The sequence below is a fragment of the Leguminivora glycinivorella genome, chromosome 6 (genome assembly GCF_023078275.1).
Source record: "Leguminivora glycinivorella isolate SPB_JAAS2020 chromosome 6, LegGlyc_1.1, whole genome shotgun sequence".
In the NCBI taxonomy this organism is placed as follows: Eukaryota; Metazoa; Arthropoda; class Insecta; order Lepidoptera; family Tortricidae; genus Leguminivora; species Leguminivora glycinivorella.
Window position 1 is genome coordinate 15,395,665 of NC_062976.1, and position 27,638 is coordinate 15,423,302.

The 27,638-nt window shown below is 36.8% G+C and overlaps 1 protein-coding gene across 4 annotated transcripts; it reads left to right on the plus strand.

The window, feature by feature from the left end:
- Positions 1 to 154: 154 nt before the first annotated feature.
- LOC125227352 (probable nuclear hormone receptor HR38) lies at positions 155 to 25,664 on the plus strand. 4 transcript variants are annotated; one of them, XM_048131644.1, is made up of 4 exons: positions 155 to 560; positions 19,875 to 19,951; positions 20,307 to 21,729; positions 23,251 to 25,664. In XM_048131644.1, exons 1-4 carry the CDS (start codon positions 497 to 499, stop codon positions 23,514 to 23,516), a joined length of 1,830 nt encoding a protein of 609 aa, XP_047987601.1. In that variant the 5' UTR covers positions 155 to 496; the 3' UTR covers positions 23,517 to 25,664. The 4 variants fall into 4 exon arrangements, with proteins under 4 accessions (XP_047987601.1, XP_047987600.1, XP_047987602.1 ...); XM_048131643.1 differs by having other exon boundaries at positions 155 to 377; XM_048131645.1 differs by lacking the exon at positions 155 to 560 and adding an exon at positions 19,590 to 19,647.
- The last annotated feature ends 1,974 nt before the right edge of the window (positions 25,665 to 27,638 follow it).

The following is a 27,638-nucleotide window of genomic DNA, read 5'->3' on the forward strand; positions in this document are numbered from 1 at the left end:
GCTCGGGCGGGCGGCGCGGCGGCGCGGCGGCGGCGGGCGGCCCGTGGGAGGTACCGTTAGTGACGTCGCGGCCGTGACGTCCCCGCCGTGACGTCAGGCGGCGCGATATAGCCGCCAGCCTCGGCGGCGGCGGCCTCAGTAACGCACCGCCCGTTCGCCAGCGCGTACCTCCGCGCGCCCTCTTGCGATTCGCATACTTCCGATCCGACAGACTGACCGAGTGAGTGAGTGCGCGTGCAGTGAGTGGGATGTGCCCGGCCGCATGAGGATCCTGCTGAGCGAGCTGGGACTGTCTGGCGCGTGCTTCGGCCTGACCCTGGAGCCGCGCGCCGCTCTGGACCCCGACCGCGACCGCCACGGCGACAAGCCAGCGCCAGGTCAGCGCCCACCACCACCGCGTCCCTCCACTTCTGTGTTTATTTTCGCTTTCGTTGTGTAGACCTCTGGGTGTTGTAGACTCTGTGTGGGACTGTCGTGATGATGGCTATCGGCTAGAATGCGAAGTGCGCTGCTGACGCCTTCCAGCAAACACTGCGCCCTTAGACAATTCCAAAACACACGTACGTACCCCTTTTTTGTTTTTTATGTTAATTTAATTTATAATTTAAGTATTTTTAAACTTTGTTACTTTATATCCATTATTAATTCATTTAAGATTAAGTTTTATTTATTTAATTTATTTATATGCTTATTTATTTCCTACAGTCCTCCATCAAAAAGTCCAATATTTTAGTTAAGTTAGTCCTTTAGGAAATTAATGAATCTTCCATCAACACAAGTTTACATACTCGTAAGTTTCATGAGAATTAATAACAATAATTTTGTTACTAAATGTTACTAACTTTGTTACTAAACGTATATTACTCGTAGGTGATCAGCTACAGGATCATAATAAAGTTCAATTTAGGCATGTACTTACTTACCTACAACAAACTCATAGGATATTTAACTTTCAGTAAGTTTCTTACTAGATTTCGATTAGAATTGTTAAACTTTCGTTTAGAAAAAGTGATTAGTAATTACGTATCAAAACCTACGATGGGGATACTTTATTGATAGTAGCTATTTGAATAGTGAAAAGCCGCAAACTAGTTTTTAAGACCGAATAATCTGGCTTAACTTTACGATCTTGACTTTATTCAGTTTTTGGTTGCCAAGGAAGACCTTTAAAAACAATATACTTACTTAGTTTAGTATAAATACTTATAAATAAATATAACATGATAGTTTTGCTTATATTTAAATACATTTAAAGTAAAATATCGTATTGTACGTAGGCCTATTTTTGATATTTTCAATTAATAAAAAACATAATATATTATGTAAAACAAAACCCGTACATAAAGAAATAAAAGAGAAATAAAGCAATTAAAAAATATATACATATGAAAAATTTTATGTTTATAATATTACTTTTAGAGAATGAAAGGATGTTCCTAATAGTTGTCTAACATTTGAAACAATTCCAACTTCTAGGTACTAACTCAAAAATATAATGATTCGATTAAAACTGTTTTATCATGTATACAGATATGTACAAGCGCATTCAAAAATACAAATATACCAATAAATTGGTATATAATTACATATTGTATGTAATCAATTTAAAACATATTTGCACAGACTTATAGCCAATGTTAAACACAATAAATTAAAAAAAAATACTTTCAATTTCTAACTAACACAAATAAAACTACATATTTAAATTGTTTATGTTTAGTTCTGGATGCAGATAGTTACATTGAATAATATAAATACGAATAAAATGTCCATATTCCAGTATTTAAACAATAACTTAATATATAAGTTTAGTACCCACGCGTGACCGAAAGCTCGCATTAAGTATAATCTGTGTTAATAGTGTGATCCACAGATGTCATATATACCATAGATCAAGCAAACGTATCTACTTAGCGTGTCAAATGAACTCAGTGAAATCCACTGAGTTGTCCGTCTTTACTCGCAGCTTGCAGCTTTCGGGCGTCAATTTTTGTAAGTTGAAGTCAACCAAAACATAAAAAATGCCTCGTTACGTGATATTCAATTGCAACAACACAAAAATTATGAACAATCAAGAGCCTGTGACATATTTAAAATTACAGGCAAGAATCAACTTCAGTACAAAATTTGACACGCTCGGCCCCTATACAAATATATGAATTTGTTTCTTCTATCTAAATTAAGTTCTGTGGTGTGATCGCTAAATTTACAATTAATTTGCATTTTCGCATGGATAACATTATAACCAGTTCAATGATTTAAAAAATATGATAATAGCTTTAAATAACCACAACGCTGTTTTTCTTTGGGTAATCTAGACTATCTCTAACTAGTAGTATTTTTACATATTCTTAATACGATTGTATCTCTAGACAATTGTAAGCGAACATGGCAATATTCGCGAGACAGTTATAAATAATTACTATTAATACGAGGTAATTATCTCTTTATTACTCATTTATAATTATAAATTTTACTACTATTTAGGTAGAGAATATGAAAATATAAAGTATTTTTTATTTTCATATGTGCAATAAAATTAAATAAAATTATGTACCTAGTTACCTAGCTGCGCTTCTCAGAATAACAGAACAATATAACTTGTCCAGTTATGATAAAATATAGGGAACTTGCAAAAAACAAATATGTATGTATGTTTACATTGTTTACATGCCTCGTTTAAATAGTACAATTTCTTACCTGAGGTGACAATAGAATTTGACTTTTTTACCATATACCTACTCGCATGGCATTTGGGATAATTATTTCAAAAACGATGTTACACTTTTTTAGTAATATTTGCCTATAACAACAATATTGTAAGCAAACGAGCCGTGATGAAATCTAAGAACATTTCGACAGCACCCAGCGGGACCGGTCGGAGATCCACCGCCTCTGGCATACATTATGGTATAGTGCCCGCTGACCGCGTGTCGCAACAATCATAACATCACACACTCAATATGCATTCAACTTAGTTACGAAGCTTATTGTTTAACACGTACTGTTCAGGTAATTACCTGGCTTCGGCGTGTGTGGTTACCATCTAGGTTTATAGCGTTTCTCTAGACAGGACCGCATTCTTATGGTCAGACGTCTTCAATTATGTAATTCATTGAAAATAAAAGTTGGCGAAACTATCACCGTAATCCCCAACTTCGTTCGAGAACAAATATGAATATATGTTGGCGTAGGTTAGTATTATTACGTCTCATAATAATTTTATCAACAAAAATATATTCCTTGATTAACAAAAACATTTAATTTTATTGTAAAAATAATGATACTTGTTCCTAACTTATTTCGCATATTGCAATGGTCATAACATGATCGAAGTTATAAAAGCAATTATGGTTTAACGCTAGTTAAGGTAAAGTTACTAAAAGCGTGTTTAGATGGGGTATTGTTCCGCACCCTGCAATGAACTGCAACATTGCTAACGGGGCTGATCAGGCTGACAGTTGACGCGCGGCGGAAGATCGCCGGCAGTATAATAATGCCTGTACATTATAGAGGGACCCGTCGGCCTCTCAGCCTTGCCCAATCGTTGTCGCAACCGGCTGCACCTGCCGAGATGCGAGTGTAAATTGCCGTCAATATTATGCGTGATCTCAATCTTCTGCTAAAACACACGAGTAGTCACTACTTTATTTTTTGTTCGTTGCGGCTTAGCCGAACCGGTATAGCAATATTCAATTGATCAATTATGCAGTTATGTTACTCGATTAAGTTATTTTGCAGCAGATCAATGTATTCGTTAATTGTACGTTTATAGCTAGAAGCCTTGAAATTTATTTGGTAAAGTCTAGTTTGGTGCTGGTCAAAAATGCATTGCAAATGAGGCATATAAAATTCTACATAATGCCGTCTAAATTATAGTTGTTGGACTTACAAATTATGTGTCGGTCATCACAGAAATCAAAGTTTTCGGCAAAAGCGGCAGACAAAATGATAAGGCACGCTATCACCAGCTGGGCTGACGTCACGCGCTGCCACCCCGGGCGCGTCACGCCCGCGCCGCAGCCTGTCCGCGTCACGCGGCGAGTTCCCATCTCGCAACCACCTCACGGGGACGCGTCATACGCTCAGGATGGCCACATCCCGGTCATCATACTTTTGACGTCACCGATTTCGCGACGTTCCAAGTTATAAATAATTTGTAACCTCAGAAATCAGCCGGGGTTGTAAAATTCGACGTGCATTTGCGTGCGTGCTACACATTGTGGCCGTAGTATTTTGCCTTACAATTTTTCAGGTTTGTAAATATTTATATAGGTACATACAATGTCGACTGAATTACGAGAGATAGAGAATATTTGCGAGAGATATAATGAAACTCTACCCACGTACAAAATAAAACTCTACCTATTTATATACCATAGTTATTAAGTTGTGCAACTATTGGTGACTGATAAAGCGCAGGCAGACCGGATAAAGTATTATTTTATTAGTAAATAACGTTTTTTACTAAAATAAAATAAAAAGCTTAAATTAAAAGACATTCTTACAACAATGGGAACATATTTAAAGTACCACACAGGGCGATCGCGATTAATTAACATTATTTTACCTTTTTTCCAACGTTTTGGCCAGGTTGCACTGGCCGTGGTCGCGGAAGACTGACGTCCCGTCCCGTGATCAAAGTGTCACCGGAGGAGATGTAAACAACACAAAACTACCCGATATTATATTATATATATATATATATATATATATATATATATATATATATATATTATCTAAAAACACTTATATACTATTTTTTACATTTGAACAGCGAGCGAAAACCGCTAACGGTTTATCTGCCGCCGTTGTCGCTCGTTTACATTGTAGGTATTTTTATTTACTAAAGGTATTAATCTAAATTTATATCTAAGTAGGTATTTAAACAGTTCTTATCTAATTAATAAGGAAAGAAGCATTTATTTTAGCCGGTTGTTTGTAAACAACCCGGGTGCGCACCTGTACTTGGCAACAATAGGTTTTTTATAATTGTTTTTGTCTTATGTATATTATTAATTATGTTACGATTTACATCATTAGGCCATGAGTTTAGAGTACCTATTAGGTAACATGAATTGCCATATTCTTTTCCCATAGGTATTCTGGTAAGTAGGTAATACATACATTGGTATATTGATATTCCTTAATGTTTGTGACCTAGTTAGTCAGGTTAGATATTTCATCACATACTAGCATCATCTTAAACTTATCGTATACGTTAATTATTTTACAGTACTCAAATAGCTTACGTTCGTCTTTTTTATACGAGTACATTTTTTTTATCGAGTTAGGTACAATTGTTTTTACTAGTCTTAACTGTATTTTATATATATTATCTAGGTAAGTTTTGTAGGTTCTACCGTAACTACTATAAATGTTCGGGGTAATGTGTGTGACTTTAAATATGTGTACAAAGCGCGAGAACTTAAAGTGTTATATGTATTATATTATAACAATGGGAACACCTAGCCTTAGAATTACTAGTAGTCTAGAAAATAAATAATAACCTTTCATTTTTTTTATTTCACGACCGGTCTGGCTCAGTCGGTAGTGACCCTGCCTGCTAAGCCGCGGTCCTGGGTTCGAATCCCGGTAAGGGCATTTATTTGTGTGATGAGCACAGGTATTTGTTCCTGAGTCATGGATGTTTTCTATGTATATAAGTATGTTTTTATCTATTTAAGTATGTATATCGTCGCTTAGCACCCATAGTACAAGCTTTGCTTAGTTTGGGGCTAAGTTGATCTGTGTAAGGTGTCCCCAATATTTATTTATTTATTTATTTATTCATTTTAATACTGTCTCTTTAATTAGGTGCATTCCACGAGAATGTCTCTTGCGAAATGCTTTTTACTTGTATGGCAGCTACTTCAATCATATCTGCGAACCTCGAGAAAATACCGCCAATTTATTAGCCAACTCTTGAAAGATTGTCAAGACACAAAATCGCTTTCTTAGCGTTTTCAGAAGTATTAGAAGAATTGTATTTCGTAAGGGACTGTCTCGTGAAATGCCCCATTATCGATAAAAGGACAGAATACCGTGAAAGTTTTTATGCATAATAATAATAAATCTCCAGATCTTGTATAATTATTATAAGTTATATTTATTATATTTAGCGCAATATGTTTTATAAGTTATATTTACTTATAAAACATATTGCGCTATTTTATTTCCATAGTTTTATTTCATGAGTAACTATCGCGGTAACCGAAGACAATATTATATTTACTTACTTTTTTTATATATTATTGTGCCTAGAATATCATCTAAATAAGGATTAAGCACTGTGGTAATAAATCGAGGGAACATCTCAAATCTTACACATCATAATAGGGTATAAGGCACCTACCTAAGGCTAATTAATTCATTGATTGTATAGCTAAATTAAAAAAAGATTGATAATAATCAATATGTTATGTAATTTTCCAATAAAATGCCGGTTGGTTGAGTAGGTAACTACACAGTTCTCGGGTAGCAAACATTAAATGAATAATAAACATGGTCACTACCGAATCCTTTACCTACAAACATTGAAGTAAATTTATATTATTAGGTACCTACTTGTTGTCAATTGAAATCGGCCTTTCTTTGTAAATAGGTAATAAACAAGGAAAGATAATATTACGTTGTTTTTAATAATCTTCCAATATCTTTCTTTATTTAGGCCTTCTTTTTCCGGCCGTCTGCCGTAATAGGAGCGGTTCGGTTACGTCACAGTCTAAAAATAGTAGGTGGCGTGAAACGGCGCGGGGTGGCAAGGAAGGCAAACACCCCGCAAAGAATGAAAACAAGAAAACAACCGATAACGCGCATTTTCTGTTTATAAGGAAAATTTTAGTGAAAAGCGCGTACTAGCTTTTTAAAATTTTCAGTCTTCTGATAATTTTGCTCTTACCCAAATACAAATATTTACGTAATTATTTTTTTAATTATTATTAGGGTTTCGGTCTGATAAAGAAAATACCGAACGAAAATATCTCTCATAAAAATTAACCACATGACGATCGTTTTAGCTTCGCGTAATACGTAAGTCAGAATGAGGTGGTTCCTGAATCGATTGTTCATGTTTGTTTTTACAAAATATACCTAACAAGTAAACCTACTAATGTTAAAGCTTAATCCAAGCCTTCTTAAGTTTCAATCCAAGTTTATTTGGTACTCAGTCGATCTAAGTATGTAAGATGTACTAAGGGTGCTTACATTCATTTGAACCTAGACAATCATATCCAGTTATCGCCAAACACTTCTCCAAACCAAAACATAGACAAGGATATAATTATGTCACAGGCCAAGAAGTATCCATTCAGTATTGTTCCGTGTGATCGAAGGGTGGAGGGGCCCGGGGCGCACCCGGCACGGCGGCCTCAACCTCTGCATAGCCTGTGACGTCACGCGCTGTTACGTCACACATCGATCCGCCCGCCGCGTTCCATTTCAAGGACGCCCTTGCTTTGCGACCCGCTGCCTACATAGCTAGATTCGTGAAACAGCCAAGACATCGCGTAAATAACTGTATTATTTATGCTTAGCTTAGTATTTAAAATCTTAACATATTTATAAATAAGAAAGTCGTGGTTCAGTCCACGAAAATCTGATGCCTATAAGTTTTTCTTCTTATTTAATTTACCTACATCCTGCCAGACATTTCTGTTTCATCGTAAGTAATATAGCAACTCAACAAAATTATGAGTCGGAGTCGAAAATCAGCAAATTCGTTGAAATTTTATTGTTTCTTAATGTGCTCTATTGTGCAAAACATATTTTTGTAATGATATCTGTCAACGTAATTTTGGATCCAAGAGGATGGTTGTCCATTGATCTTGTGGTTTTTCTCCTTTATCAGAATTAACAATTATGACTTAACAATTAAACAAGTAAAGTAAAAAGTAAAAATATTTATTTACCAAAATGAATAAATTATATAACAGTAACAGTTGGCAGTGACTCCCACACTAGGCTGAGCCTGTATCGTGGAAGTCGTTAACATTTGTATTATTTCCAAAGACATAGCGGCTTAAAAAATAGAAATTACAAAAAGCATGCTAACTTAGGACTAATTTACACTTAAAGCTACAAAAACAATAAAGACTGAGTAATGCTAAAAAGAATGGAATAACTAGGTGTTTAATAGATTGTACCTATTTAAAGAAAATAGATTGTAAAGCGTGTAAAGTGTAAGGAAAATAATGGGTGTGTCTTTGTGTAAGTGTGTATGTGTGTAGGGTTATGGGTGAGAGAACAATGTAGAGGACCTTGGAGATAACGAAACACCAAAAACATTACCCATTAGGGTAGCATATTCTGGGACTCATTATAGGTTAGGGGCAATAAAAATTGTCTAATTATAATTTTAGCTTCAGCAAGGTGACATGTTTTGATATCACAGCATTTAAGTACAGCATTATAGATGGAAGGAAATATAAAGGAACTAAAGCGTCTGGCAAACTTTGTGCGCACTCGAGGAACAGAGGCCCTAAAAACTCGCTGCGTTAACATATGCCGGTAAGATGAGGAGTTAATTACATGTTTATGCATGTAGACTGCAACCCTCATAAGAAATAACCTGCGGACGCTAAAAACGCTAGCCTAGAGAGGCTAGGGAGGTTAGAGAAATAGAATATCTGTGGAGAACAGTCTCGGCTTACGCAGGGAAACTTTTAGCGCTGCCCGTTGTGCTCTTTCCAATGAAATTAAGGTGGTCTTACAACAACCTCCCCAGGCCATGATGCAATAGTTTAGTATAGGCTGACACAGTGACAAGTAAACCAATTTCAATAACTGCTTGTCTGCAATGTCTCTCAAAAATTTCAAAGTATAAATCAGTTTACGTACTCTTGCCGCCGCCACTGCTATGTGTCTTTTGAAGTTTAAATTTTCGTCTAGGGTGACACCGAGATATTTAAGAAAATTAGCCTTTTTTATGCTGACGCAAGTGCAGCCCAAATCGATCCGATTTCGAGATTCGCTACATGACGGGTGAACGACACAGTTCGAAGCGTGAATTTTTAGACTAACCATAGACGCAGGCGGACGTGACCGGATACTTTTATGAAAACACAGAAACTGCGTCTTGGCTGCGTTCAACGTCAAAAGATTCCTTTTCAGCCAGGCGGCCACCCTTTTCATGCCAATTTCCGCTGAGGCTACTACGTCCCGCCACGATCCACCGTTAAATACCAAGGCTGTGTCGTCAGCATAACATAGGATTTCGCAGTTTCTGAGTTCAAGAGACAAGATATCGTTTATGTAAACGGTAAATAGTGTAGGACCCAGGATACTGCCCTGCGGTACACCAAAAGAGACAGTTTCTAGGTTACTAAGTAGATCATTCACCTTTACACGTTGGTTTCTGTTCTGGAGATAACTAGAGAACCATTCAAGTGCCACTCCACGAACGCCAATTTGCTCCAGTTTATTAAGAAGGATTGGAATAGACACGGTGTCAAATGCCTTTGCCAAATCCAGAAAGACACCAACACAGTGACGATTACAGTCAAGATTGGATACAATGGTATCCGTCAAAAACATGACCGCCTCCTCAGTAGACTTACCCTGACGGAAACCATATTGACGGTCTGATAAAAGTTTTTTGATTCCAGAAAACTAATCAACCGCTTATTTATCACACGTTCCAGCAGTTTAGGAAACACTCCTAATAAAGATATGGGACGAAAGTTATCCGGAATATCTGAGGAACCACCTTTATGAATAGGAATGACCGTAGCAGTCTTCCAAGCCTGTGGGAAAGAGCCAGACGAAATGCTCAAGTTAAAAATGGCGGAAAGCGGTTCAGCTATAAATTCACCGATCTCTTTTACAAGGCCATTGCCCATTACTTACTCCATCAAAACTGGGGGCTCTGTCAACATCAAGACATTTAATCAGGGAAAGAACTTCTTTAGCATCTGTAGGTTTAATAAAAAACGAATAGAGGGAGGGCTTGTTACCGACCTGACGGGCCAAGGACTGTTCGCTTTCATTGAGCCTCTGAAGAATTGAATCAGCTAATTGGGAACCTACCGACGTGAAATATTCATTGCAAGCATTAAGTGAGTCAGCAGGAGTGGAATTATGATTCAAAAGATTCTCGGATGCTGATGGTTTAGCATTTTTGTGGGTGATACGGTGTATTGCCTTCCATAGTTTTTTAGGTTTATTCCTATGTTTCGATAAGTCTTTTCTGTCATGCTCAAGTTTCAATTTCCTTAGCAATGAAATATTAAAGTTGCGGTATCGGGTATAAACTAGTTTTTTCATAGCATTTCCAGGGTCTTTACGGACAGCCAGATGTATTAGTTTGTCCCTATGTTTCGAACATCTAAGCAATCCAGGGGTCATCCAGGGTTGCAAAACGACTTTAGAGCGACTAACATTCGTAACCCTAGAACACTTTGACAAGGCTTTACCTAGTAAGGTGGAGAACAGTACAAACACAAGACTCGAGATTTGACTCTCTCACGATGGGAGACCAAGTTAATAAAGGGACCAATATTGTATTCTCTTGCTGTTTTCTTCTTCCCCAAACAGTTACTATAAGTACGCTCACAAATGAAAATGTGCCTTGGGCAAAATAATTAGAGATTTTCCACGTTTCCTTTATTTCTAAATCTGCTGGTATGTTCACAGAACTTATTATTTTATGGTTGTTGCTTTCTTAGTAATCCACTTATTAGTGTCGTCCTTACTCGTACATGTGATCCGAAAACGATAGCTCCGGTTTTTCGTTAGTCTTTAGATGCATGTCTATTTCAGAGGAAAAAATTGTATGCTGGTGTCATTGGCAGAGACGGTTCGTTTAGAAATTTAGAATTAGAATAAATTCGTGTGCTTCATGTGTATATTTTTTTATTGATGTCATCACTACATAGTATAAAACAAAGTCGCTTTCTCTGTCCCTATGTCCCTATGTATGCTTAAATCTTTAAAACTACGCAACGGATTTTGATGCGGTTTTTTTTAATAGATAGTGATTCTAGAGGAAGGTTTACATGTAGGTATAGTACCCGTGCGAAGCCGGGACGGGTCGCTAGTATAGATATAAATACACTAGCAGCGATATGGAGATCCTGAAACGACCGCTATAGCAGACCGCGGCGATCGTTACGCGTCTCTGACGTCACAGCACCACTCCCCTATTCAAGCTCTAGAGTTCAACACTCGAAGGCACGTTGGCGGGTCCTAACTTTAGTTGTTATTCTATTGAAAGTGACACTCTCGTAGACATAAATAGGGAACAGGTAGTTTCGGGCCTAGTACCTATTTGATAACATTATCGCATTATTCTTTAATTTTATTTATGCGCCTTCAAATTCACATAGAGATAAACGATATGTGTATGTAAACAAACAAATACGTATACAAATAAAAGTAAATTTGTTCATTTACATATTTTTGCATGAACCGAGTATTTCTTGCTATTGTGTACAAGATTAGCTTATAATTTATTAAATATGTATTTATTTAAACAAATATAGAACTTGATCGAGCTAGCACTGAAATATTTAACAATAACAACATTAAAAACTCACGAATTCATATCCATCATTAAAAAAAGTATGAATGATTCAAAATAATGATTTTCTGGAAAGAAGCTCAAATACTAATAATGTTCTAATATGGATCACCCTCTACTAATTAATCCAAACCGTGAATAAATAATTAAAATATGATTCATAAATCAACAGCACTATAACAATTGATGATTAGACTTAGTAAAAAAAGTGATGCTTAGCAAAAAATATTCTCCGTGGCTACCCAAGACTTTGACGGAATTACATAAATGGTTCTCAATCACTATGACATGTTAGCACCTATTATGCCCAGAAAGAGGCACTAGTGTTTGGGAAAGTCTGCCAATAATAGCCAAGACAACTTTCTAAAGGACGTAAAATTCTGACGGCAGACATACCGCAGCCTATCGACGCTGTTGTTCTATACTACAGTTTTCTTACCGCACGTGAAAACTAGGGAAAGTCTACGTAAATACGGCAGTGATGGGGGTGTGACGTTCGACGACGTGACGTCACGCCGCGCGCCCCCACGTGCCGCCCCACAGCTGATAATACCCTTTCAATTATTTTACAATAAATAAAATAGTCGTACATCTTATAGCCATTCATATAAACACCGACATGATAAGGGTAAATAGAGCCGCCTTCAATGACTCAACGGCGTACCGCTACTCGAGCCTATTATGTATTTAAGCTAATCCTTTTTATCGAAGGCCGCCGTATTGCTTAATCGGTTTTCGCTGACCTCTTATAACCTTATGAATATTGTGTATTCTGCATTTTTTTATTTTGGTGTTATAACAAGGGACCGTACTTAGGTATCTAAATATCTATATTAGAAGGAGTAAGCTGAGTCGGTTACACCTGTCTTTCAACATTAAAACATTCACAAAATTTTACTGTAAGAGAATTTTCATAAGTCGCAAGGTTCTGAAGATATATAAATAAGCCTGCTAGTTGTGCTTAGTTAGCTTAGTGCATCTTAAACAAACGATAGGATCCCATTTGACTGCTGACAGAACATAATTAAGAAATTAAATAATATGTAGAAAGAAACGGGCTTCTAATCTTGTAAATATTGTTTCACCGGACGTATACGAATTTTATTATAATAAGTATCTTTGTTAGCTTTCTATTCTCCGAGGTGGTCGTGATCGTGACCATCTAATACAGAAAACACATTCACGTAAGGCTATTGTTAATTTATTTATCCAACGCAAAAATATCATATTAGGTATAACTGAATATTTAAACATTACGATTATAACATTTATAACACAAACATTATAATAAAAATATATGCCGGCTTTAAATACAGTAATGTCACTTAAAGCGGTAATTAAAGATTCGCTTTTAAAAGAATGTACCTAATATTCGCGACTAGCTTGAAAGCTTTCCTGTTCTAAATACGAGCAATCGTTATTGCTCTGAAATGCGGATTTTACTATACCGAGATAGCCAATAGATGACGCATGTGATCGTCACAACTTGCAGACGTCATCGGCGTCATGCGGCACCGTTTCCGCAAACTACATGTACAAAAGCAAGTTAAGACACTATAAACACACTAGTATAGATTAACTATGACGTATGTGCAAGTATTATAATCAATACAGCTTAAACGTAATCACAACGCCATCTATGTTCCCCCGTGGACATGACGAGGTAAGCTACCCTCGTCACTGAATGAAGGCAAGCTGCCTTTCGATTCTAGCGTTGGCCTCTTTGCTATCAAATGCTTGCGATTCTTAAAAGATGTCGTAGCACTTGTAACAGTGATTTTATAATAAAAGCAAAAAAAAAAATAAGCAAGGAAGCGTAGAGTAAGCATTATGATTTAAGCTTTGCGAAAACATAATCATGATAGTAATGATAAAATTTGAACTTGGTATCAAGATTCAAACCATTTTCATAAGTTTTCCCACACAAATGGACATTTGCGTATAGGGTTGCCAACCGTACTATATAATATAGTACTGTACTATATTTTGGCCCAGCGTACTATATTCTATATGAAAAATATATAGTACGCAAAAGTACTATATTTTTGGGCTCCTTGCCAGAGGCAATTTACACTAGGGTCAAAAGTGTCAACACGCAAGGGGCGAAGTTATGAAAAAAAAAATTTCATTTGCCAACCAACATTTCGCTGAAGTTTCATTTTGACAACTAACATTTAGCAACTTTTTGTATGGTAACTTTTCAATTGGTAGAATTATTGTAAAGCAGATTATTAAAATCCATCTAAATTTTTGGCAGACTTATCATTTGTCAAATGTTTCACTTGGTCAAACAACTCTTGGACGAATTACGTTTGGCAACGAAACATTATACAGTTTCGTTGCAAAAGCAAAGTTACAAATATTTTTTAACATCGTCCATTCGGATAGGGTAGGTACTTTTCTTCCCTGTTATGAGGGAGCAAAGTAGCAGTTTTCTATTCAAGGACTATGTTGCCAGTATAATTATATATAACAGAGTCTAGTTTGATGCGACGACGAGCGAAGCGAGAAGGAGCGTGTTAGGTTGACCGTGAGCAAACCGGAAAAAAACTGTTTAATGTGTTAAAAAAGAATTAAAGAGTATTTAATATTCTTGTAAAAAAAAAGTATGTAGGTAACTATTAAAAAAAATATATACCTACATAAGTAAAAACTGCATCCCTGTCAATAAATTTAGAAGTTTACATATTGTTGGTGTTCAATAAAACATTTGGTACATACAATAATCAACTAGTTGTATATTACGCCAATAAAACATTCGACAACATGAAAGTTTTCTTTAAAAAAAGGCCGAGGCCGAAGGCCGATGTTAAGTTGGTAAATGTGAGGTTGGCAAGTAAAACAAAACAATATGATAAGTTGGGAAATGAATATTCGGCGGAATAAAATTCCGCGAAACGTGAGTTGGGAAGTGATATCATACAATTTTCGGCGATAAATAAGAGCTTATACAACACAAAACTTGTCAAAAATCGATTAAAACCGAGTGGAGCCCCTTAAAGTGAACAGACAAAACGATCTCTACTACTTGGTTATCGATTATCTATACCGTACTATATTTTATTTCCGTGTACTATATTTTTTAGATAGAATTTTCTAAAATACTATATTTCCCTAAAAAAATTTTGGCAACCCTATTTGCGTATGAAAACCACTGAGCAATCTACGCTAGAACTAGCTAACTAAGATGTAGTATCGATAACAAATACAATAAATTTATTTATTGAATTAAACTTAATTGCACTTCATATAATAAGCACAATTGGCGAACTTAATACCAGAAGGCATTCTCTGCCAGCCAACAATGGGCTAAACCGAAAGGTCAATTTGGTGCTGGGTCTTAATAAGAAACTTGAAAAATAAAGTATTTTTGGTACAGTCGGCTACAAAGAGATGTATCCACTTTTTCACCTTATTACAATGCAATAAGGTGGAAAAGTGGATACATCTCTTTGTAGTCGACTGTACTAGATTTAATCGCAAACTGTACTTTTCTTGTGCAAAATTTCAGTTCTATAGAAAACCGGGAATAGGATAATTAGTGTAATTATTAACTATATTTAGCTTCCGAAATTTGTTGCACACTAGCAAGTTGCCAACTAAGTTAACAAGGGCAAGTGAAATAAAAAGTTTTTCAAGAGATTTCCATTATTTTATAATTTTGTTTATTTAGTAGGTTTATTGCGCATATTTCAGTTATTAGTACACAATATATTTTTAAAGAGACACTGTATTTTCATGTAAAGGCATAATTATTAACCTTTAGGCTTATCGATATAAAATTCGTACAATAGGAGTGTTTCATAGGTTCTGTCGCTGCATCAAAATTATTGACCAGATTTGAGAACCCGCGTAACATTGTTTTAACTGAATTAGAAGCTTTTCTCGTTACTAGACACTAGACATACACCTAATCTGTTATTTTCGTCTCTTATATTAATCACCCATAAATATTCATATAATTAGATAAGCAAATACGGTATGAAATTCAAGGCATAAATGTGTTAGTTATGATAATTGTGGTCATAAATATTAAGTTTGTTCCTCCCTTATATCACCTGTAGGTAAATTATAGGTAATGAAATAACCTTATGCAATACAAACAAACCTATAAAATATTAAGTTAGTTTACTAGTGGCAAAAGATAGCTCACCATACCATAATATCAATCAATCTTCTATTTATTTTCTTTAGTATTATTGTTGTATGAATATTATTTTTTAAACCAAATCTTGACGTGTAAAATGGCTTTAGAAATAAATGAGTATGAGTATAAGTATACCAGTGGCGGCTAGTGAATTTTTTTGCTAGGCAACACTGAGCAAAAAGAAACCTACTTTTACATTAGGTTCTTTACTAGTAATCAATTTTAGGCAAGCCGGTGGGAATCGACTTGTATGGATCAGCCGCTGCTGATATACACCTAAGTAAACGTTTATTCATTTATCACCCAAACGTTCTCAGATTTGAATGATTATATAATTTTTTGCATTAAAATTATATTTGATTGTAAGTAAATAGAGTAGGTAGTTGGACTTTTCATAATTCATAATTCTTTATTTTCGATAGATATAGTGTTTACAGATCTTAGTCAAAAATATAGTTTTATATATCTAGACTTAAATAAGTCATGCAAATTTTACATTTTTTAGCTTACTTGCTAATACTAACTACTTAACTAAAGCTACTTAGGTACTTACATTATTAAAATATTCGGTGGTACTATAAAAACATTTCTGGACTTAGTAGCCAACTAAATAATTGTCCCCTAAATTTTTTGAGTGGCAGATCCCTTAATGGCTCTGGTAAATGATTGAATATCTTAATACACATCGCATAACAATTTTTACCCTTCATTGCAGTGTGCATTTTTGGAAGGACGAGTTGGTCTGGATAACGTGTGTTAATTTTTGTAACCTCTCTTTTCTTTTGGAATAATTCATTATGCTGTTTAACAAAAATACACACTTCATAAATGTACATTGAGTGTACTGTTAGTAATTTTAAGCTAACAAAGTATTCTTTGCAGGTTGTTGGTATGTTGATGTTGGCTATTGCTCATACACATTGCTTTTGCGCTAGGAAAGCACGATGAATATGCACAGAATTTCCCCATACCAATATCCCGTATCGCAAGTTCGACGCTACCAAACCGTGATATGCTTTTAAGGCGGTTTTTGTATCCGGTATTCTCGTTAGCCGCCATAGGACATATGCAAACCGATTAATTTTAGAACAAATCTTGTCAACGTGCTGTTTCCAACTACAATGATCATCCAACACGAAACCAAGAAAAGTAGTACTCTCACATTCTTTTAAATTATGACCATTATATGAGACATTAAGATTAATCTTTTTCTCCTTTGGTTGATAAATTGCATATATTTAGTTTTGTCTAGGTTCACTTGCAAATTATTGGCTTTAAGCCATAGTATTATATCACTGATGGTGTTACTATACTTATCTGCGATGAATAGCGTTGTTCTCTTTTGTTAACCCTAAACCACTCATTACCTGTGCGAAATAAATACCATAAACAACAAAAGATGTTTACGTTTCGTTATTTCTCAGTTTCGTCACGAAATCCAAAAGGTACACATTTTCTGCAATTGACCCCAAAGTAAAAACACCTCCAATTCAAACAACAATCAATTTACTACAGTATTTTTACAGCTTATGATTAAAATGATTTCAGCCTGTGTATGTCGTATTCTTCTTTCTCATTGAAAATAAAATTTAAAAAATCCCGTAAGATGCCGAAGTATAGGTGCAAATTTCATATTTTGTGCAAAATGTGTAAGTGTGTAACAATGTTTTGAAACAGAATAGGCCTCTAGGCTAATTGTTTTTCGGTAGCCGTATTAAGATCTAAATTTATATAAATGCACTTTTCAAAAACTGCGATTTTTAAAACTACTGCACCGTTACTGCTAGTAGCTACCTACATACATATATCTACTTAGTTACTGGACTAACCACAGGACACAAATAGACAAATTATATACGGAACGCTAAAATTACGATACAAGTTCGGAAAAGAGGAAGTTCGGAACGAATAGATACGAATTACAAATTGCCTCTTCGCACGTGTATCGTACGACTTTTTTCAGTACCTACAGTACCTGGCGTCCGATCGAGCTTCGCTCGAAGTTTTAAAACTCGAAAGCTCGCGTTTTCCGGAACCTAGGACTAAGCTATGTATATCGATTTTTCACCCCCGAAAACCCCCACAACAAATTTCAGCAAAATCGTTAGAGCTGTTTCTGAGATCGCTGGTATATGTAAATTCCTTTTTTCCGTACTTGTATCGAAGTCGTGTTTTAATTTATCGCCACTCGTTTCGCACTTCCTAAACGCCTCCACCACTCCGATTCTAGACTAAATTTAATATTATTAATTATGTCAAATGGCCTGTAAAACAAATTATGGAGCAAGTGATTTTGAGCGACAAAAAATCTTTTTCTCAAACATGCAATGAAATATTGTCTTTACGTTCCTTAAAATGGGCTGGGAAGTATCGCTTTTTGGGCGCAACAACTCGAGAGGAGTGTAAAGGGATTTCATATTATTTTTAGGCCTAGGCCTGCAAAGTAACTTTTTTTTATAAAATATTGTCCTTTAGAGCATTTTTTTTTTATTTCATTGTATGTTTGAGAAAAACACTATACATGCCTCGGCGTGAAAACGGATTCCCGGCCTCGTATCCCTATCCTATATACCCACTTGGCCGGAAATCCTCATTTTCCCGGCCTCTGATGTAATGTACTATTTTCAATTAACTACTTGAAAAAAAAATTCTTCCCTGCTAGGAGGAAGTAGAGTGACTCCTTTGCTGTCTTCAAATATAAGTGATACTTCTGTGCTAAGACACAATTTTAGGTACTTTTCGTATACATTTTTTTCATTTAAATACGATGATTCGTTTAAATAAAACGCTGGTTTTGACGATCGGTGTTGCCTAGTCGGTAGTGTCCCTGATTGCAAAACTGCAGTCCTGGATTCGATCCGCCGTAGGGACATATATTTGTGTGATGGACATAGATATTTGTACCCGAGTCATGGATATTTGTTATACATATTATAATATATGTACTTATATCGTTCACACAAGCCTTCTTGTGCTTACCGTGCGATTCGGTCAATCTGTGTAAGAATGTTAATTTATTTATTTGTTTACAATAAGTATAATAAATCATAGCGTAAAATTTTCCTCATAAATGATTAAATATTACGTTTCACATGGTAGCAAAATTATTAATACTTTGGGCATTTACACTTCCCTCAGCTTCCATGTATTATAGTATATGTACCTATATCTACCTAATAGGTACCTCGCTATGCTCATGGTTCTATTACAGAAATTTAATTTCGCTTCCGATACCAAATATGCCCTTAAACGGATGTCTGTAACGGATGAATGTATTTCTCTAAGTATTTTTACTTTAAAAAAAAAAGGAAAAAACTTATGTAAAATGATAAATTTATAGACTAGCGGCATACTCTATCTCAAATAGCTAAACAAATAATTCGAAAATGTACTCTCTTAAATGCTTTATTTTTATTTTCATACCACTTTTTGTAAAGTATTTGTACCTATTTGGAACATTATTATACCTGAATACCTAAGCAACGGTAAAATGATGAATTTCGGCAACAAAAGCTTGGGCGTTTTGTTTATAACTTAATAAGACTGGAATTAATGGTTCCTAACATAATAGAAACTGCAAATGCCACTGATTTCATAACCTCCCAAGGGATCCATCGCCTTTTCGCCCCAAAAATTATGAATTCTGCCTGTTTTTAAACTGAAGACCCTATAGACTTGCGTTAAAAGCTAGAGTCCTTTGCATGAGATAGTCGTTAGGGTCGTTTCTATTATAATCGCAGCTAGGTGTATACATAGGATTCAATTTTCGGGGCGTGGCGAATCAAGCACCGTGACACGATGTATTCAAAACGCAAATATTCGGCGGCTAGAACTGCACTATAAATTAGGAGACCTTTCTTTTTCGCCTTCATTTTTGATCGTAGAAGGGTAGCGAGCGATACCGGAGCCCGCGAGAGTAGATATCGATTAGGCAATTACGAGTGCTTGTGTTGAAGGAAGAATCAAAGTATGTTCGCCGAGGGTAAATATAAATGATGCATGGAGTGTATAGCGTGATAGTTCAAAGCTCGCCGCCCGCGCCCAGCCGACTCCCGCTCAAAGCTCGCGCGCTCTTTCTGTCTGACACACGTTCTTCAATATCTTGTATCGGTTACATAAATACTACTAACAAATAATATTCCAATAATAATTATTAGTAAAGCTCTAAAAGGTAATAATCGACTAAAGCGAAATGTTTGATTGTTACAGGGCCGAGCGCCATAGAGCCGCGCTCGCCAAACGCTTTCACGTCCAACTCTACCAGCATGCTACTGCTGCAGACACACGTAAGTATTTTTAATTATTAATTTAATAAGGTTACATACCATGAAGTTTATTGAATCCACCAATTTTGATTTTGAAAATACTTTAATTACTTATCACAGTAAATTTGTCATGTGAACGAAAGAGACATACTTGCCCGAAGGATTCATTATATCAATAACACGTATATAATTTCACTGTTATTCTCATAAATAAGTGACTCAATAGCCAATTTAATGTATCATTTCTAAATATAAAAAGGCAGTACCACTAGGCTTACATAATGATACAGAAACGACGCCCACCATTGGCTGAGCGGTGCCCTACCGCCTACTGCTTTAGCAACGCCTCCATTATCGATCACATTTTTTATTACAGAGCAACTACGGTTCGTCCTTCACTGATTTACTGTCACCTCAATATCAAGACGATTCTTCGGAGATCTTAGAAGAAAACTTAGATCCATTTCCGGACGTCGAGTTTCACGCTCCGATCCCACCTGAAATCAAATCGCATCGCACCACTCCAGTGAGCGAGACCCCCTCGCCGACGCTCGGCCCGGCCCTGCCTAGTTTTGAAGAGACTTATTCAGTTCGCTACCCGAAACCAGAGATGGCCGAATTCGGTTTAAAAATGGAGGAAGACTGCTACAACGTCAGTGCGTATTCCCATCAGGGACACGCTTCTACGCACGTCTTATACCAATACCAACCTTCAATTCCTTATGTTCCTTCGCCATATTACGCACCGCCACAACAGTGCAGTCCTACGTTCGACACTGGCGGCGTGGCCCATAATCAAGACTCATATTCACTGCCCCCATTTTCGAGCTCCGTCGATTTACATGTGACCACGGACCAGAATCGACAGAGAAGAGCCTCGCTGCCAGTACAGCGATCAGAATCTAATAGTTCCAATGACAGCCCGAAGCTTCACGGACCAAAAGTGCACTGTATGCAGGCGTCGGCGCCGAGCTCGGCGTCCAGCTCGCCCGGCGGCGTGCCGCCCGACGGCGGCCTGCGCGCCGCGCCGCCGTCGCCCAGCCAGCTCTGTGCCGTGTGCGGCGACACCGCCGCCTGCCAACATTACGGCGTTAGAACTTGCGAAGGTTGCAAAGGCTTCTTCAAACGGACTGTCCAAAAAGGATCCAAATACGTTTGTCTAGCGGAAAAATCTTGCCCCGTAGATAAAAGAAGACGGAATAGATGTCAATTTTGTCGATTCCAAAAATGTCTTAACGTCGGAATGGTCAAGGAAGTCGTACGAACAGATTCATTAAAAGGAAGACGAGGAAGGTTACCTTCGAAGCCAAAATGCCCACAAGAATCGCCCCCGAGTCCGCCCATTTCTCTGATTACCGCCCTCGTAAGAGCGCACGTAGACACTTCGCCAGACTTTTCTAATCTTGATTATTCTCAGTACAGAGAACCTAACATCATGGAACCGCTGATGTCCGACTCGGAAGTAATTCAGCAATTCTATTCAATCCTTACGACATCGATCGATATGATAAAGGTTTTCGCCGAAAAGGTTCCTGGGTATGCAGAACTGTGCGTGGAAGATCGTGATCAACTTTTCGCTTCAGCGCGGCTTGAACTGTTCGTATTGAGACTTGCATACCGCACGAGGCCCGAGGATACGAAGCTAACTTTTTGCAACGGTCTAGTCCTCGACAAGCGACAGTGCCAGCGATCGTTCGGAGACTGGCTGCACGCGGTGCTGGACTTCAGCAACACACTGCACTCAATGGACATCGACATTTCGACCTTCGCGTGCTTGTGCGCCCTCACTCTTATAACAGGTAATTATAATTTTATTTATTTTAAGTTAATTTTTTTTATTTACGCCATAAAAAGAGCATAAACTCCTACTTTTTTAACTAGTTAGCTCCATTTGTAATATGATATACAGTGCTATAAAATAAAACTCCAAATATTGGGTTGGTAAGAAAGTAATGAGCGAATCATAACCAATATTGTAATTTTTATTTAATTTATTATTTTAATCATTTATCAAAAATAATAACGGCCTTCGTTATCTACTACTTGTCTCCATCGTTCTGGTAAAGAATGAATAGCATCGGCGAAGAAGTTCTTAGGTTTAGATTCAAAAAACTCAGCTATGTACTGTCGTAGATGGGCTTGATTATCAAACTTTTTTTCATTCAAGGCATTGCTTAGCGATCTGAACAATGCGTAATCCGTAGGTGCCAAGTCTGGAGAGTACGGTGGATGAGGTATCACTTTCCAACCTAGCTCCAATAGCTTTAGCCGAGTCACTTTTGCAATGTGTGGGCGAGCATTGTCGTGTAAGAAAAAAACTTTAGCATGCTGTGGACGATTCTGACAGATTTTTTGGTTTAAATTTTCAATCTGATTACAGTATACTGATGCGGTAACAGTCATTCCACTTGGTAGGAGTTCCCAGTGAATAATACCATGAATATGCCACCAAACGGACAGCATAACTTTTTTCGGGTGAGGCTCTGTTTTTGGTGCCTCTATTCCTTTTTCGTTTGGAGCTAGCCACTGACGTTTGCGTGTGTGATTTATATATAAGACCCATTTTTCATCTCCAGTGATAAGATGGTCCAACCAGTTGAATGTGCGGCGAAAAGACAGAAGTTGTATGCAGATATCGGCACGGCGGTTTAGTTGATCTCTATCAAGTTCGTGCGGTATCCAAACACTGTATTTGTAGTTTTTTCCCAACTCGTGTAAATGTGTTTCTATGGTGACATGAGAGCAGCCTAACTCGGTAGCAAGAGTACGACTCGTTAGCCTCGGATCTCCTTCAATTAAGGTTTTTAATTTGGCTACATCAATCTTCACCGGTCGACCAGACTTAGGTTGATCTGATGATGAAAAGTCGCCACTACGAAACCGCTGGAACTATCGTTTCGCCGTGGCCTCAGACACAACTTCAGGAGCAACACGCTGACATATATTACGCACTGCTACGGCGGCTGAAGGGCCAGACTGAAATTCATATAGTAAGCAATGCCTTACATGCACTTTTAATTCGTCCATTTTCTTCCTTATATTAGCTCGGCGACAGCTAGTGAATGACTGACGAGAAACTGTGCGACTCGCCCTTTATATACTTTCGACCATAGAAGATTCTAGAACTATCTCAAAAATTTTATGTGGAATTCAATCGATCGCTCATTACTTTCTTACCAACCCAATACATAAGAATAATGAATTGCATGAAAGACTTCAATAGGAATGATAGGAAAACTTTAATAACGAAAATGGTATATGTATATATCTACATGATCTCATGATCATTACTAATGAAACTTTCTTCTGACTTGTTACAGAGAGGCACGGGTTAAAAGAGACGCGGCGGGTGGAAGAGCTGCAGATGCGGATCATCGGGTGCCTGCGCGCGCACATGCCGCACGGCGGCGGCGGCGGCGCGGGCGGCGGCGGCGCGCCGCACTTCTCGCGCGTGCTGGGCGCGCTGCCCGAGCTGCGCTCGCTGTCCGTGCAGGGCCTGCAGCGCATCTTCTACCTGAAGCTCGAGGACCTGGTGCCCGCGCCGCCCCTCATAGAGAACATGTTCCGCGCCAGCCTGCCTTTCTAAACGGGCCTCTCCCGCCGCCCGCACAAATTCCCCGAGGACCACTCCAGCCTTCAAATGCGTCATCTTCTACTACTAAATACCATCATCTCTATTATTTTTATAAGTGTTTAGATTAGAATATAATATATTTTTCTAGGTATAGTTGAACATTATAGAACTCGATCTCCCGGTATCGATTTCAATCCTTCAAAAACCTTTTATATGATAATTAATTTGATCAAACAAGACAATCGTACCGATTAAGTAGATAAGCTTAATTTATTGTAAATGTAGAAGATAGTCGTATTTTGGTGTGATTTTGTTTAAACTTTGTCGTTATGTGTATTTACCTATAAATAGTAGTCTGCATTTGAGTTACCGCTCGTGATCGATGGCATCTTGTCGTACAAAATATTCCTATGTTATTTACTTGCGTATTATATAGATACGAATAATCTAGTCAAAAGACTTAGAAATGTTACAATATTTGGCTCGTGATCTTCGAGCTTTTATAGTAAATTTAATAAAAGTTACTTTACGAATAATACTTAATGGCATTTGAAATGTGTATTGTTTGTGTCCTGTTGTTATACGTGTTGTTGGAGAGCTGCAGCCGACGGCGGCGCCGCGCCGCGCCGCCGCGCGGCGGCCGGCGACGTCGCCGTAGCAGATTGTTGGAAGTTACCTTTTAGGTTTAAATTATTTAATAATACTTAGACGCTAGGCAGCTAAGGTAATTTTGTTACAATAAATAAGGCCAGAGAGAAAGTTCAGCATCAAATATGACTCCTTACTCCAACGTGTCTTAAAAGTACCTTTTAGGTAAAGTACTTTTGTTTTCATGTGTACACTCGTACCTTGAGTAAGCTTTAAAATTATACATACATATTATATATGTATGTTATAAATATTATTATCTATACCCTAAAACATATCACTTATTCTCGAACTGTGCATTACTTTGGCGGTTTTGCAAATCCTTGCATAGATGCTGCTAATGACTTGTGATTCATGCTAGGTTATCTCAAAAATTGTTCCCATTACATTAAATTAAAGTTTTTATACGTAGTAGTTAATGATTTGAGAGATACGATGTACCCAGTCGTACTCCTAAGTAGATATAAATCAAAAATGACATTGGTACCAAATGTTACTTATTCAACCAAATGAGATTTGGAAGAACTAATGTAAAACATCACTGGACCAATACAAATCAATTCATGGAATGGCGTTGCATATTTTATACAAGAAGAGTAAGTATGGATTTAATTATTTTTTTACTGACCACAAGTACTTAATGAAATTACCGTACTTGTGTTGAGAATGAAAGTTGCCTTGATAGTTTTCGTAAACTTTAAATCTAGGACACCTATGATGACGTATGTGATGGTTCATCCGTAAACTTTCTACCTATAGGTAGTTAGATATTGTCTGTATTAATGTGCTTGGACATTAGTTAATAGGAAGTAAAAGTCTAAGATTCACGTAAATTGATAATTTTGTACAATGTTGGTATATATAAATGTAGAATATTCTAATGCTGGACTTTTTACTCCACAGGCAGGACTCTTTTATTCATATCTATTAGTTAACTGGATAGATATTTAAGTATCTACAAGTGGTCGCATATTTGTCCCATTGTCTACCGCTGCCGCCTTTATGTAACTAATGATAATTTCTTGGTTGTGCTTCACGAGTATCGTTATTAACTGTACCACTGTAAATCCTTCGTAAAATTGTATAAACTACCGCTTACCGAATAGTCCCCTACGCGCCTGTCGTTGCTACATGGATGATTCAAATTAATGTAAAATTGCACTTAATTGTCTAAATATTTTTCTAGAGCACATAGTCTAAACACAATAAAAATACTCCGTCATGTTAATGTATGTAATACCTAGTTTACTTATAGGTGATAAGCGTAAGCCTATGTGGCTACGCAGGCGTATTAAAAGACTATCTAGGTAGGCATGTTTTTTATTTAACTTCGACTAGTAAAATTTCGAATAACTCTGACAAGCGCCATGTCGTAATTGCATTTCTTTTTTATCTCGAAATAGTTAGATATGCTTTTGTTATTATGTATGTTTGTACGTTACACATTTTTATTTCCTTGTAAATATTTCGGAATATCTAATTATACTGATGCGGTTGCGTCTATTGAATCTGGTCTTATCATTTCCTTCATCCGTACGTCCCTATTTTCAACAATTACATACATAATAAAATATGTTAAGAAGATAATCGTAGTGGTGGGTGGTGTGGGCACAAAAATATATTTTAAAAATACATTCAATCGCTTCCCAGTCCCACTATATTTGATTATAAAACCATGACTGATCAAATTGTGTGAACATAGGAGTAGGTAAGTGCGTTTCCACATTATCCGATCCGATATCGGAAGTAGGACCGATAACCTACATATTAAAGGCGCTATCTTCGAAATTAGCCTTCGACATTTTTCGTATTCGATATCGGATCGGATAATGTGAAAACGCTCTAAGGACACTGATCAGAGCGTAGAGAAGACTCTCGATTTGAACTTAAAATAAGATGAAAAAAATAAGGTCCTACTCACCACACAGTTTTTGATATACTGGCAGCCATTGGGTTTTCATCTGAAAATTAATAAAATTAAATGTTAATTAGTTTAATAGTAAAAAATGAAGGCAATGCATTTGTTTAATAAAGAGGCAAAGTTTGTACCGCTCGTGATATTGAAAGCACATACCTACCCGAGCAAGTGAATATTTTCATATTCAAAATCTTGTAGAAATTCTGAACTGGAACAGTCAGAAATGAATAAATAATTAGTACTGCCCAACAAGTTTGTATTTCAGCCTAATATTAATCTCGCTATAAAGAGCTTATACCTATATGGCTATAATGTACGTACCTACATCGTGCGTAAGTAATTTATGTATAATGTGAGGTTATTTTTTATTTATTTAAGTGTTTTTTATTCAATAATATCTCCACTACCTACTAGTAAATTTACTATAATAGTTGAATACAAACGATTGAAATAGAATCTATATTTCAAACTTTTGTGTTAAGTGTTAAGAGTTAAGAGCACCGTTTTTAGGGTTCCGTAGTCAACTAGGAACCCTTATAGTTTCGCCATGTCTGTCTGTCCGTCCGTCCGTCCGTCCGTCCGTCCGTCCGTCCGTCCGTCCGCGGATAATCTCAGTAACCGTTAGCACTAGAAAGCTGAAATTTGGTACCAATATGTATATCAATCACGCCAACAAAGTGAAAAAATAAAAAATGGAAAAATATCTTTTATTAGGGTACCCCCCCTACATGTAAAGTGGGGGCTGATATTTTTTTTTCATTCCAACCCCAACGTGTGATATATTGTTGGATAGGTATTTAAAAATGAATTAGGGTTTGCTAAGATCGTTTTTTGATAATATTAATATTTTCGGAAATAATCGCTCCTAAAGGAAAAAAAAGTGCGTCCCCCCCCTCTAACTTTTGAACCATATGTTTAAAAAATATGAAAAAAATCACAAAAGTAGAACTTTATAAAGACTTTCTAGGAAAATTGTTTTGAACTTGATAGGTTCAGTAGTTTTTGAGAAAAATACGGAAAACTACGGAACCCTACACTGAGCGTGGCCCGACACGCTCTTGGCCGGTTTTATTCTTGCCCGACTGTCTGCTATGAACGCACTATCCTACCGGCTGCGCCATGTAAAGTTATGCGCCCACGGGATCTTTGTCGCCGCAACTATTTTGCCTCTGTCACTTTCCATACTTTCAACTATTTCCACTTAAAAAATCACGTTAATTTGTCGCTCCGTTTGGCCGTAAAAGACGAACAAACAAACAGACACACACACTATCCCATTTATAATATTAGTACCTATAGATACAGCGAATGAAGTAAATAATACCTATTCATTCCAATCCAGGACAACCCATGAAGTATAGAAATATTCTGTATATTTTCCATGATACACCCACACAATAAAATGTCAGTACCACTTATGCACACTTATGTAAGCGACCATTTTCAGAACATCTTAATTAGGTTAGAAGCATACCATACTTTTATTTAGCATTATTGCGGTAAAATGAGGATGAAATCATTTATTATAAATGTAACATAATATTTTCTATTTCTTTACATCGGTTACA

Coding starts and splice junctions, on each gene's coding strand:
- LOC125227352 (XM_048131643.1), top strand. CDS start 263: ATGAGGATCCTGCTGAGCGAGCTGGGACTGTCTGGCGCGTGCTTCGGC. Junction 378..19,874: donor CGGCGACAAGCCAGCGCCAG/GTCAGCGCCCAC, acceptor TGATTGTTACAG/GGCCGAGCGCCATAGAGCCG. Junction 19,952..20,306: donor TGCTACTGCTGCAGACACAC/GTAAGTATTTTT, acceptor TTTTTATTACAG/AGCAACTACGGTTCGTCCTT.